General features: G+C 50.1%; 1 protein-coding gene and 1 long non-coding RNA gene across 3 annotated transcripts; one reads left to right on the top strand and one right to left on the bottom strand.

Moving 5' to 3' along the window:
* Positions 1–2,116: 2,116 nt before the first annotated feature.
* Positions 2,117–5,663, bottom strand: LOC310657981. 2 transcript variants are annotated; one of them, XR_014502062.1, is made up of 4 exons: positions 4,696–5,663; positions 3,901–3,972; positions 3,221–3,275; positions 2,117–2,495 (listed from the first exon to the last, which is right to left on the bottom strand). It is a non-coding gene; the product is annotated as an uncharacterized lncRNA (long non-coding RNA). The 2 variants fall into 2 exon arrangements; XR_014502063.1 differs by lacking the exon at positions 4,696–5,663 and having other exon boundaries at positions 3,901–4,058.
* Positions 5,664–5,679: 16 nt separating this feature from the next.
* On the top strand, positions 5,680–8,408 carry CCDC177 (coiled-coil domain containing 177; the record flags this gene model as incomplete). The annotated part of the gene is made up of 1 exon (XM_083398613.1): positions 5,680–8,408. The coding sequence occupies one exon, from the start codon at positions 5,680–5,682 to the stop codon at positions 7,777–7,779; it is 2,100 nt and encodes a 699-aa protein (XP_083254739.1). The 3' UTR covers positions 7,780–8,408.
* Between the last annotated feature and the right edge of the window lie 4,206 nt (positions 8,409–12,614).

The following is a 12,614-nucleotide window of genomic DNA, read 5'->3' as shown; positions in this document are numbered from 1 at the left end:
ATGGCAACTATATTTTCTGTGCTCTATGATTTTACACACTGCTGCAGAAACTGTCAGTTTCAATTCGAACTGTAAAGTCTTTCACTTCCAGCCATTTTGAAATTATGTTAATAAGGCAGATGTTTCTGTTTGTTTACTTTGCCTTGTAATTAGAAGAGAACGCTTTAAAAGTATGTGTCAAGACAACATTTTTTTTCTGTTGGTATAAACTATATGCTCTGTGTTCAGGGGTTTGCTGTGGGGCTGTTTTTGTTTTTTTGGTCTGGTTAACCCACATATAGCAATTGAAAGGACCCAGGAAAGAGGAAATCTCCAATTAACATCAATGCAAACCTTAATGCATGCTAATTTCAAGGGCAGCTCATTTAAACCACGGTCAGCTGATTTCTGTATTTCTACAGGATTAACTCTTCAACATCTGGCACCGAGGCTTGTTCCAAACATTATCATAGTTCAAAAGCTTTTCTTCTAGCAATCTCCAATGCTGGCAACAATCCCAGATACGTGGAATGAAAATGAAGCATTGATGTGGTATACGCATGCGTGTGCACAGACAAGCATGCCAGCCAAAGTAAGTGATCCCACAAACCGTCCTACACAAACCACGCTGGAGCTAATAGATTCTATGCCAGGCTTCCTCAGCCTCGGCCCTCCAGATGTTTTTGGCCTACAACTCCCATGATCCCTAGCTAGCAGGACCAGTGGTCAGGGATGATGGGAATTGTAGTCTCAAAACATCTGGAGGGCCGAAGTTGAGGAAGCCTGTTCTATGCAAATGCTGACAAGTCAAAATTGACTTTCTTGTGACTTTCAAATATCTAACATTTCAGGAAAATATTAGATTTCGGAAGCTTCCCCATGGCAAGCTCAGTATGTGCCTCTTGTTCTTAGCATGTGAATGACAAAATCAGCAGCAGGCAATTTTGTTTTATCCTTTAACTCCGTGGTTCCCAATTAGCTAAATACTGAGGACCCTCGATTTTTCAAAAGCCAATCCACAGACCCCCTACCTTTGAAAATTTTGATAACTCTATGGTGGTTACCTGTGCAAAGCAATTTTTTTGAAAAAAAATGTGGGGTAGCCCCTAATAAGCAAAGGATTTTAGGTATACTAAAAAACAGACTAGGGCTGAGTGATATATCATGATGTTGGAAAACAGATATCAGCAGCTAAACATTGCGATATTCCGATATATCACGATGTCTTAAATTTGAGATCAGGTGTGGGGATGAGGGAAGAAGTAGCCTCAGAGATCGAAGGTAGTGCCATGGTGTCTTGAAGTGAGGGTAAGCAGCTCTGTCTTCCCTCAGCTTGAAGGAAGGCAGCTCAGATCAGCAGCGTTGATCAGCCGAGATCGGAGGTGCCTTGAAATCGGCTGCCCTGCTCTACCTCACACAAGGGCAGCAATATATTGCCGCATATTGCCAGGTCAAAATCGTTATCACAGTGTGATTTAAAAAGCGAGTTTGGTCAATATATTGAAAAAATTGCACAGTGCTGAAACAAGACCATTGAATCTGTGATGTTACCATGCAAAAATGACAAAAAAATTAGTTGTAGGGAGGCAAGGGATGGGGCCACCGACCCCCTGGGTGTGTTCTCCGGACCCCTAATTGGGAACCACTGCTTTAACTAACAGCCAGATCCTACTTATGTTTCCTTGAAAGTGCAGCTGTGCTCACTGAGACTTATTCATAGTAAATATGCTTAGGATTTCATCATGTGTGAATGAAGAGAGCTGAGGATGAGAACACAAGAACCGCCTGCTGGAACAGGCCAATAGCCCATCTAATCTAGCATGCTGTTCTCACAGGGGCCAACCAGATACATTTCACTCATCTCAAGGAGACACATGGCCAGTTCCCTAATTGGAACCACATTTTTCGGCTGCGATGTTATGGGGCCCATCATCAGACCCAAGGTCCTGAAAAGTTGTTGGACTCCAACTCCCATCAGCCCCAGGCAGTACGACCGATGGTCAGGGATGTCAGGACTTCTTTTCCAACAAAATCTGGAGGGCCAAAGCTTTCCCAATGCTGTTTCATATTGCATTTTAATTGTTATATGTGTTTTGCAGGCTGCCCAGAGAACTTATGTTATGGGGCAGTTTTGTGTTGCCCAGGCGTTTCTGGCAGCACAGAGAGTGGGCATGTTGCAGGGCAGATCTTCATGAAGCCAAGGGCAGCCTGTGTATGTAGGAAATATCATGCTCAATATTTCTCTGATCAGTTTGAGGTTATTATTGAATGTTCTCTACTGCGTCCTGTAACAATAAAACCCAGACTGTTTTATTGCCTGCGAGTCGGATCAGAGGGGAGATACTGTTGCTTTATGTTCGGAGCACCATCAACTTTTGCACCTTCTCTCACGAACCTTGCAAGAATAGAGGAAACTGCCCAGAGCAAGCAGGTTAACCACTCCTTGGAGGAACAGCTGGGTGCACCCAGGTGACTGTCACGTTATCACAGAACAAGTGGTGGGATGGATCCTGTACCTGGGGGAGAGCAGTCTATGATGAGCAGAGACAGACTCACAGAGAGCGATGAGCAATAGTCAGCAGCTGGAGCAGATGGTTCCTGGACTTAGAAACATAGAAGGTGTTGTGAGGAGGTGAGAGGGAAGAGGGAATGGTACCAAATGGGTGCTCTGTCAGTACAGTGGTACCTCGGGTTAAGTACTTAATTCGTTCCAGAGGTCCGTTTTTAACCTGAAACTGTTCTTAACCTGAAGTGCTACTTTAGTTAATGGGGCCTCCTGCTGCCGTCGCGCCGCCAGAGCACGATTTCTGTTCTCATCTTGAAGCAAAGTTCTTAACCTGAAGCACTATTTCTGGGTTAGCGGAGTCTGTAACCTGAAGCGTATGTAACCTGAAGCGTATGTAACCCGAGGTACCACTGTACCACTATTGGGGCTTGGGGAGAAACCAGAGAAACTGTGATTATAGTCCTCCTCCCCCCGCCCCCGTTGGGGTTGTAGTGAAACTGTGTGCAAAGTGGTTGTCTGTTCTGTGCATTCAAGCTGTGAGCAGAGGCAGATTTAGGGGAGAGCGACCAGTTAGCCTGCACTGGGCACAGAGCCAAAAGGGTCTCGCAGGGACCCTTGTTGTTTGCCAGCAACAATGGCAAACAAAGCAAGAGGCGGGGAAGGGGGAGTGAACTGAATTTTGGTGTTGCACCAAATTTTAAAGCCCAAAGTTGTCCACTGCTGTGAGATGCTTACCTTTATTTATCCAGTTGTGACATTGGTTAGAGTGTCCTTTGCCAACAGAGGGAGCCTGTTGGGAGCAAATGTTACAGCAATATGGTCAAACAAGATGTAGTCTTGCTGTATGTAGGAGAATGGAGAAAGGGAGTGAGACATGAGAACAACAGTTATATATTCCAGCATGTTTGCCCCTTCCCTTGCTTAATTGTATGGGGTGGCCTATCCTAGAACCCCCAGTTGCTTGAATTGAGTTTTGTATTGGGTGTTTGGGGTTTCAAACACAACAATCCCTTCGTGTGCAAAGTGACCTTTCTCACTTTTCCCCATCACCAAGTCCCCCGCTCCCTGCACAAATTCTAAGTGTGCACAGCACCAGACCACAAAGATATAGTCCACGTGCTACATGCCCCATCATCTGAGCTGTGGTCTCCCCACCTCTGCCATCATCTGCAATGTGGAGATAGTGCTGCTGGCCAACCTTACAAAGCTGTTGTAAGGATTATGGAGATATCACGTATGAAGGTTTTCACAAAAGGGATTTTTCACATTTATTTATTTTAATAGCTTTTCTCCAAGAAAGGTTCTCAAAGTGCATGGCTACAAATAATACAGTCCCTGTCCCTGCGTACAGGACACAAAAGGAAAACAGATTGGGAGGGAGGAGGAAATAAACAAACTCAGGTATAAGTTCTTACCTACTAAAATCCTAGTGATGTCCAACCTTAGTCATACTCAGAGACCCACTGTTGGCTATCACTCGCATTGAGCTGTAGAGGCAGGCGTGAGGGTTATTCAAAAGGCACATGGGGAAATACAGCAAGGGCAAGAAAACTCGCAGTACGCTCCATCCCCTCCTCTCTTATTCAGACCCCTCCTTCCTCCTCCTCCCCGCGTCCCCCGTCTCGCGGCAAGTGGCGCGGATCAGCGTTCCCCGCGCGTCTCTCCTTCCCGCGGAGCAGCAGCAGCGCAGCAGCGGAGGCTCCATCGCATCCTTGCAGGCGGAGCTCCGAAGGCGGCGGCGGCGGAGGGAGGGAGGCAGGAGCCCCGCAAGCGAGGCCGGTGGCAGCGGAGATGGGCAGTCGCTGTCCTCTTCCACCTTCAGCTTAGGAGCCACAACATGCTAGGGGTTGCGCAGCCCAAGGCACCTGCCAGCTGCCTCCTCCCGGCCGTGGGCAGAGGCTCTGCGCGGGGGTTGCCGGGCGCCATGGAGAGGCCGCCGCAGCCGCCACTGCTGCTGCTGCCGCCCGTAACCTGATCTGCCCCCCACACGACACACTCGCACACACACCAATACCCGTTTGGTGCTACATCATCGAAAGCCCGCGGATCCCCCGAAAGCCCAAACGGTGAGTGATCGGCACCCCCTCCCCCTCTTCGCCCACCCCAGATGTTTTTGTCTGCGGCGAGGGGACTGATCGATTGATGCACGTTTTGCTATGGGGCGGGGGGGGGGGGAATGGAAGGGTCGCCGGGAGGGGCAGGCGGCTCACCGCTGTAGCTGGAGGAGAGTGTCCGAGGCTTTCCAAGGATGGCTGTTCCCCATCAGGGTGTTTTCTGGGTAGCGGCGCTGCATCCCAGCGGCAGGGAGACGAGGCGGAGGCTTGTCCAGAACCGGGGAAACCGCGGAGAGGTCGGTCTCACGGGACCCGGAGGAAAAGCAAGCTTGCGTTAGAAAGAGGCGCTTTGGGATCCTGATCCCCTCTGTCGTCCCCGCACCTCCCCGCCCTCCCCTTTCTCCGGTGGGACTTCAGGGCTGCTAGGTAGGCAGCAGGGCAGGTGCGAGGGGGCTGGGGAGGCGGAAGGGAGGGGGACCTCTTCAGCGCCCCTCTCTCCCATCTCATTATATGGGGGAGGCTAACCTTAATCATCCACGTTGCCCAGGGCGGAGGGAGAAGCGTTTGGGGCGGCGGAGCTTCGGTTGGGATCCCGCCCATTCACACACACACACCGCCGTTAGGTTCCCCTCCCCTTGATCTCCCGTTACTCAGGACGACTTTGCAACTTCTCGCCAAACTCCGCACTCTTTCTCCTTTCAGCCACCGGGGCAAGAGCCACTGTGCATAGAAGCCAACTCCTAGAGGCCGAGGTCCCTTCGGCCCCCTCAATAAAATATTTCACACACACATACACACCCAAGCATTGCCATTCAAATAGTGTGCCTCTCTGCACCATGTCATGTGATTGATTATGCGCGGTGCCCCCTCCAATATTTTATTCAAGTTGGCACCCCTGCCACGGTGCGGGGAGTCTCCCCGGATGGATCTTGCCCGGGTGCTATGGGGGGTGGAGAAAGGTTGTGGGTTCCGCTGCTTCCCACTGCGCCCCCCCCCCCGGCTATGGAGACGCAGATGCCGGCTAATCCCTCGATGGCAGCAGATTAAATCCCGGCGAGGTTATTTTTACGATTGATCCTCCTGATTTCGCTGCTTCTGTTTTTGCTTTCGTTCCCTCGCAGATCCTGCAGGAAGCCAGGCATGGTGGATCCGGTGGCGGATGCGGGCGAGGAGAAAGACGCAGAGCCCGGGAGCGCAGCAACAGCAGCAGCAGCAGCAGGTGGAGACGAGGCCTCGGCGGCGGCGGCCCCGGCCCCGGCAGCAACAGCAGCAGCAGCAGCAGCAGCAGCAGCCAGTTCCTCCTCCTCGGCGACGGATGGTGCCTCTCCGGCGTCCGCCTCGGGCGCGGCGGAAGCGGCGGCTCCTCCTGGCGGAGACGCGGGGCAGCTGCGCGAGGAATCGCCGATGCTTCACCTGGACCTGTACAACTTCGACTGCGCCGAGGCCGAGGGCAGCCGCTATGTGCTCACCAGCCCGCGCTCGCTGGAGGCGTGCGCCCGCTGCGCCGTCAAGCCAGTGGAGCTCCTGCCGCGCTCGCTGGGCGAGCTGGTCAAAGAGGCGCCCGGGCGCTCCATGCGCGTGGCCGCCGGCCTCTACGAGGTCTACGAGATGGACCGGCAGAGGAAGCTGCAGCAGTGCCGGGAGGAAAGGGAAAGGATTATCCGCGAGGAGAAGAGGAGGCTCTTCACGCCGCTCCTCACCGCCAGCCTGCCTTCCTCGCCGGCGCCCAGGATCGCCTTCAAAAGCACCAGCGGCAGCTGCACCCCAGTAGGGCAGGCCAGGACCGGCTGCTTGCCTCCTCCTCCTCCTGCTGCTGCTTCTGCTGCTCCCCCGGGCGCCAGGACCAAGAAGAGCCACTCTTTGGACTCCTTGCAGAAGAGGAGGGATGGCCACTCCACCAAAACCTCCTCCGACTCCGGGGCCTCCTCCTCCTACAGCGGAGACAGTTTCCGGGACAAGTGGCCCAAGGAGCTGCCCAGGACTAAGACGGTGGCAACCATGACAGCCCTAGTAGGCCGCAGCTTCAGCTTGGGCGACCTGAGCCATTCGCCCCAGACGGCCAAGAAGGTGGAGAGGATCGTCAAGGAGGTGAAGAGGAAGAAGGGCCTCAAGGAGGTGTCTGAGAGGGACCGGAAGATCGCGGCGCTGATGATCGCCAAGCAGCAGGAGGAGAGCATCTTGAAGGAGCAGAGGTACAGTGCCCACCTGCAGTGGGACATCCAGCGGAGGCAGGCGGAGCAGAGGAGGGAGCGGGAGGAGAGGCAGAAGCAGAGGGCCTTGCTGCAGTGCCACCAGCTGTGGGAGTCGCGGCTGGAGAGGCGGCGCAGCAAGGTGAGCCAGGAGGAGCAGGCGGCCACCCTGCTGAAGCAGAAGCAGAGCTGGCAGCAGGAGGAGAAGTGGCGGGAGCACCTGGAGAAGCAGGAGAAGATGAGGCGGGAGAGGCAGGAGAAGGCCCTCCTGGATGACAAGAAGAAGAAGCGCCACCAAGAGCACAACCTGAAGGCTCAGGAGGAGGTCAAGAAAGAGGCCATGGAGCGAGAGGTGCAGCTGCTGCAAGAGAAGCTGTCCTTGGCCGCCCAGAAGAAGCTGAAGAAGGAGCAGCTGCTGCAGAAGGAGAAGCGGCTGCTCAACCAGGCCGAGAAGCGGAAGCACGAGATCATCCTCAAGGAGAAGGCCAAGCAGGAGGCCGAGGAGAAGGCGGTGCTGAGGGCTTCTGTGGAAGGGAGCCTCAACAAGGCCCAGGAGAAGTACGAGCAGCTGGTGGAGAAGAGGAACCAGGAGCTGAGGGAGAGAGCCAAGCGGGAGGAGATGCACAGCCAGAGGGCCAGGAGGGCAGCGGAGAGGAGGGACCGGGAGCAGAAGGAGTACTTGAAGGCCTTGGCCAGAGCCTCCGAGCGGAAGCTGCAGCATGCGGCCCAGGTGGCCGAGGAAGTGGTGCAGCAGAAGGCCCAGAAGGTGGTGCAGAGCCGGCTGGAGAAGGAGAAGGTGCAGAAGGTGAACAAGAGGAAGGTGGAAGAGAACGAAGACATCCGTCGCAGGGAGATCTTGCAGTCCATTGAGAAGAAGCTGGAGCGGAGCGAACAGATCTGCAAGGAGAAGAAAAATGTCTTGGAAAACGCCCGGTCTGTTGCTCGGGCGTCGTTCCATGTCCGGGAAAAAGTCCGGGAAGAGATGAACATACGTACCTTTGACAGGATGGCCTTTGAGGCGGAATTGCAGGCCAGCCTGGTTAAGAAATAAACAGTCTTTTTTTTCCTATTTCAGTTAAGTGGCAAAACCTTTTTTTAAAACCTTATTTATTGTTTCAGGGGAGCACAGAAACTTTGGCAGCTACTTCACAGAACTTTTTCAAACTGCATTTGTTCAGACACCTGTTTCTGCCATTCCTACAGAGGAAAAGGTATATCTTACCCTCCACTGAAGAAAATGTTGTTTACAAGGCTCAAAACAGGGGCAAATAAATTTTCTACAACCTAGTGCTGCAGTAAAAGCTCCTCAGAAAATCACGGGCCATTTCAATTCCTCCTGCAGAAATTACCAAACAAGCAGCTACTTCCTTTTTTTTATACACCTCACACTTAATTTGGACTCCATTCGCTTTGGATCAGGCTGCAGCATTTGCATGCTGGGACTTGCGCTCCCTTTAATATATAAAGACGAGTGTATTTTACAGTGTTTTGGCTCGTATGGTGCACTTTATCCATGCTCTTGGAATGGAAACACTGGAGCTTGTAATGGACATTTCTAGACAAAAAAATGCAAGTAAAATTCTGATTAGGCCTGATCCACGGCATTAAGCAATATGCAGAAACTCTGGTGCAAATAAAACTAAAAATATATGGGAGGTGTTTTACAGCTCCTTTCATTAACTTTTTGCTAAGAGTTATTGGGTGACATCCAGCTGTGTCCATTGCTGAAGGAAGGGGTCCTCAGTGGAACAGGAAAGGGAGGCAATTTTCAGCAGTCCCCCCCCCAACTCATGCAGCCTCCCATGGTTCCTCTAGAGCTGAAGCTGTAGTAGGAATCACACAAAAATGCTTGCCTCCCTCATTCTGCTGCTGAATGCCTCCCATCAATGGGCAGACACCAATGGATGCCACCCACTTTTTACAAGCAATGTAGTAGAAAGAACAGGCAAATGTTGCAAATATTGACCTGTAGGAATAATTGCATCAAAAGTGTTTAAAACTACCTTGAAGCTTGGTTATCTTGTTGGATTCCAGGTGCATTCCTGTAGCACCATACCTAGATTATTGGATAAAACCCGTTTAGACCAATGTGCCCAATTTAAGAAGAAAGTATCGTGCCTGAGCAGAGAGCTGTATGCTGAACATAACATCTCCACTTATCCAAAACATTAATAGCAGCTAAATGTATACACATGTGGAACTAGCTGCAGGCGAAAGCTTATGAACCACCTACATATTGGATGGTAATTTAATTCCTTCACAGTATGAAACAAGGTCTACTCAAATTATTTCATTTGTTTGTCAAGTGAGGCTAATAATGGTGTATGGAGACATATCTTGTAACCAAATGAGTTTTGTAATATCTCTGCTCAGCATGGGATCATATCAGCCTGGATAGCTCAGTTGGTTAGAGTGTGGTGCTGATTAAGCCAAGGTTGCAGGTTCAGTCCCCTTATGGGACAGCTCCAGAATTGCAGTGGTGGCCAAACCTGGCCCTCCAGCTGTTTTGGGACTACAGTTCCCATCACCCCTGACCACTGGTCCTGTTAGCTAAGGATGATGGGGGTTGTAGTCCTAAAACAGCTGGAGGGCCAAGTTTGGCCATGCCTGGACTAAATGATCCTCAGGGACCCTTCCAACTCTCTGATTCTAAGACATTTCTACAACTTTGAACTAAACAGTTGTGTTACCAGCAGAATGAGTCCCACTAGCAGAATGGAACTCCCCCCCCCCTCCATCTCCCTCCAAATTAGCACTGTGGGGTGGGGAGTCAGGAGAACCCCAAGAACAGGGAGAAGGGGGAGGAAAAGGGAAATTGTTTCACTTGGCAAACAGAAATACTTGCACCTGCAGTATAATAGTGCAACACTAAATTCCTCTCTCTGAGTATCGTAGAATGAGTCTCTTAAGGAAGCACGATTGTCCCCCCCGAAAATTGCACTATGCAGAAATAAGTTGTCATGTTCATTATTTGGTTGGTTATTAATATTGTAACAACTTAACTTAGCAAGCGAGATCTTCTGCAGTATTGGAAGGGCCTAATATAGGAATGGTAATGTCCCCAAACTGAACAGAATTGCTAAATGTTGGCGACGCATCAGGACTGGCTTTACAATTCTGTTTTTACATAAACTATACAACACCATGAGCCAGGTAGGTTTTTTAAAAAAATTTAATTTGCTTATTTATTAAAATATTTCAGAGCACCTTTCGAGGAGTAATGGCCCTCACAAGGTGGTGTACAAAATTCCAGAATAAAATATCATGATATATAAAATCATCCAGTTAAAAATGGAACAGTACAAAATAATCCAAGCACAGCAGTTAATAAAACGAGATTGAAAAAGAACGGTCTTCAGAGTTTTCTTTAAAAAAAAAAAGCACAACCTGATAATGATGCAGCCACACATCTTTGGGAGGAGAGAGCTACATAGGTTTGAGGCAACCACCCAAAAAGCCCTGTTTCAGGTACCTGTCAGCCTAGTAGCACATAGGTAGCTAACCTGATGTCCTTCAGATGTTTTAGACTCCCAACTTCTGTTGGTTTCAGCCAGCATGGCCAGTGCTTAGCGATTGTGGGAGTTATAGACTACAGCCTCTGGCTATGCATAATCTAACCTGTATCATTAAGAGGTTGGGTGGCCATGATCTGCCAGAGATTCTTTAGCTGTGGTTTCCTAAATTGCAGCGGGTCAGACTAGATGACTCTAGGGTCCCTTTCAGCTCTACAATTATACAATTCTATGATAATAACAATATAAAACCTGGGAGTAACAGAATGTGTAAACTTGTAAATGAATACATACATAATTTATTTATTTATTTATTGGCTATAGGATATGGTTAAGGACAAGTGGGAGAAGCCAAAAAGCTTAGATGTATAGTGATAAATTCTAAAGTCCAGGCACTTTACATGACAATCCACATCGCGTTCTAAGATTACACAACAGAAATGAATTTCTGGCTAACACAGACAATGCGATTTCAATACCAAGCCAGCTTCTCTCTCCACTTCAACCCTGCACCTCCATCCTTCTGCTTTGTTTAAAATCCATGCTGATGAAGCATTTGGATGGACTGAAAAGTTAGCTTGCTAATTCATGACATTTGGATTGGTCATGATACAGGGTCTTTGGAAATGGCAAATCAACTCTCAGCTATGCTTGCCAATTTATCCTTCCCATCTCTCCCATTGGTGAGTTTCTTTCTGAGAAAAGCTTTAAAACCACCTTTTTAAAATGTGTGGGGTGGGGGTTTGGGGGTGGGGTGGGGCTGGCTATTGGGTTGTTGTTTTATTTTGATCATGTATTTTATGGTTTTATATTTTGATTTTATTCTGAAAACTGCCCTGAGACCTGCGGGTATAGAGCGGTATATCAATTCAATAATAAAAACAACAATAATATTTATTTTGCACACAGATAATTGGCAAATAGCAGCCCAGGAGATAATCCCTGCTGTGAAATAAGTGGCAGTGCAACATCCTTGCCTGTCCTTGCTCCTCTATGCCACTGATGTTCTCCTGGAGACACCTAGCTTGGTTGTCCTAGGGGATTTTAACATCCATGCCGACACGACCTTACAAGGGGCCGCTCGGGACTTCGTGGAAAGCATGGCCTCCATGGGGCTGTCCCTGAATAAGTCTGGCCCAACCCATAGCCGCGGACATGCCTTGGGCCTGGTGTTTACCTCTATGGATGTTGGTGATCTGGCCCGCTGGAATGTGGAGTTAACCAGGGCTATTGACTGTTTGGCTCCGAAGCGCCCTCTCCGATTGCATGGAGCCCGGACAGCCCCATGGTTTTCCACGGATCTGAGGGCAATGAAACAATCGTTGAGACGGCTAGAGCGCCGGTGGCGGATAACTCATTCCGAATCTGACCGGACACAGGTTAGAGCTCAACGTCGAGCCTACCAAGTGGCGATAGCGACGGCGAAGAAGACTTTCTTCGCCGCCTCTATTGCATCTGCAGAAAACAGCAGCAGGAGACTTTTTCAGGTGGTTCACAATTTAGCGGAACCACCTGCGACATCGGGGCCCAATATGGGCCACATGATCTCCTGCAATGATTTCGCAAAGTTTTTTGCAGATAAAATCGCTCAGATTCGGGAAGAAGTAGACTCCACCGTGGGAGCAGAGCCAGGGCGGGAGAGTGCTAGAGTCCTGTCTAGTCAAGTTGCATGGGATCAGTTCCAATCTGTTACCTCCGAGGATGGGGACAGGCTGCTTGGACGATTGAAGCCAACCACCTGTCTCCTGGATCCTTGCCCATCCTGACTTATGAAAGCTAGCCGGGAAGGACTGTGCGATGGGCTTCATGGGGTGGTGAATGCTTCCCTCCATGATTATTAAACCGCTTCTTTAAAAAACCATCTTTAGATGCGGTCACGATGGCCAATTATCGCCCAGTCTCAAATCTTCCATTCTTGGGCAAGGTGATTGAGCGAGTGGTTGCTGAACAACTCCAGGCACGCCTGGAAGATGCGGACCATTTGGATCCCTTCAAGTCGGGATTCAGGCCCCATCATTTTGGACTCAAAACTGTCCATGGAGGCACAGGTCAAATCTGTATCCAGGGCAGCTGTTTACCAGCTCCATCTGGTACGTAGGCTGAGACCCTATCTGCCTGCAGACTGTCTCGCCAGAGTGGTGCATGCTCTGGTTATCTCCCGCTTGGACTACTGCAATGCACTCTACGTGGGACTACCTTTGAAGGTGACCCGGAAACTACAACTAATCCAGAATGTGGCAGCTAGACTGGTGACTGGGAGCAGTCTTGAAAGACCTACATTGGCTCCCAGTACGTTTCCGAGCACAATTCAAAGTGTTGGTGCTGACCTTTAAAGCCCTAAACGGCCTCGGTCCAGTATATCTGAAGGAGCGTC

Source organism: Podarcis tiliguerta (genome assembly GCF_965153285.1).
Source record: "Podarcis tiliguerta genome assembly, chromosome: 1".
Taxonomy (NCBI): Eukaryota; Metazoa; Chordata; class Lepidosauria; order Squamata; family Lacertidae; genus Podarcis; species Podarcis tiliguerta.
Note: the sequence above shows the minus strand (reverse complement) of the source record. Positions and strands in the feature narration are given on the sequence as shown.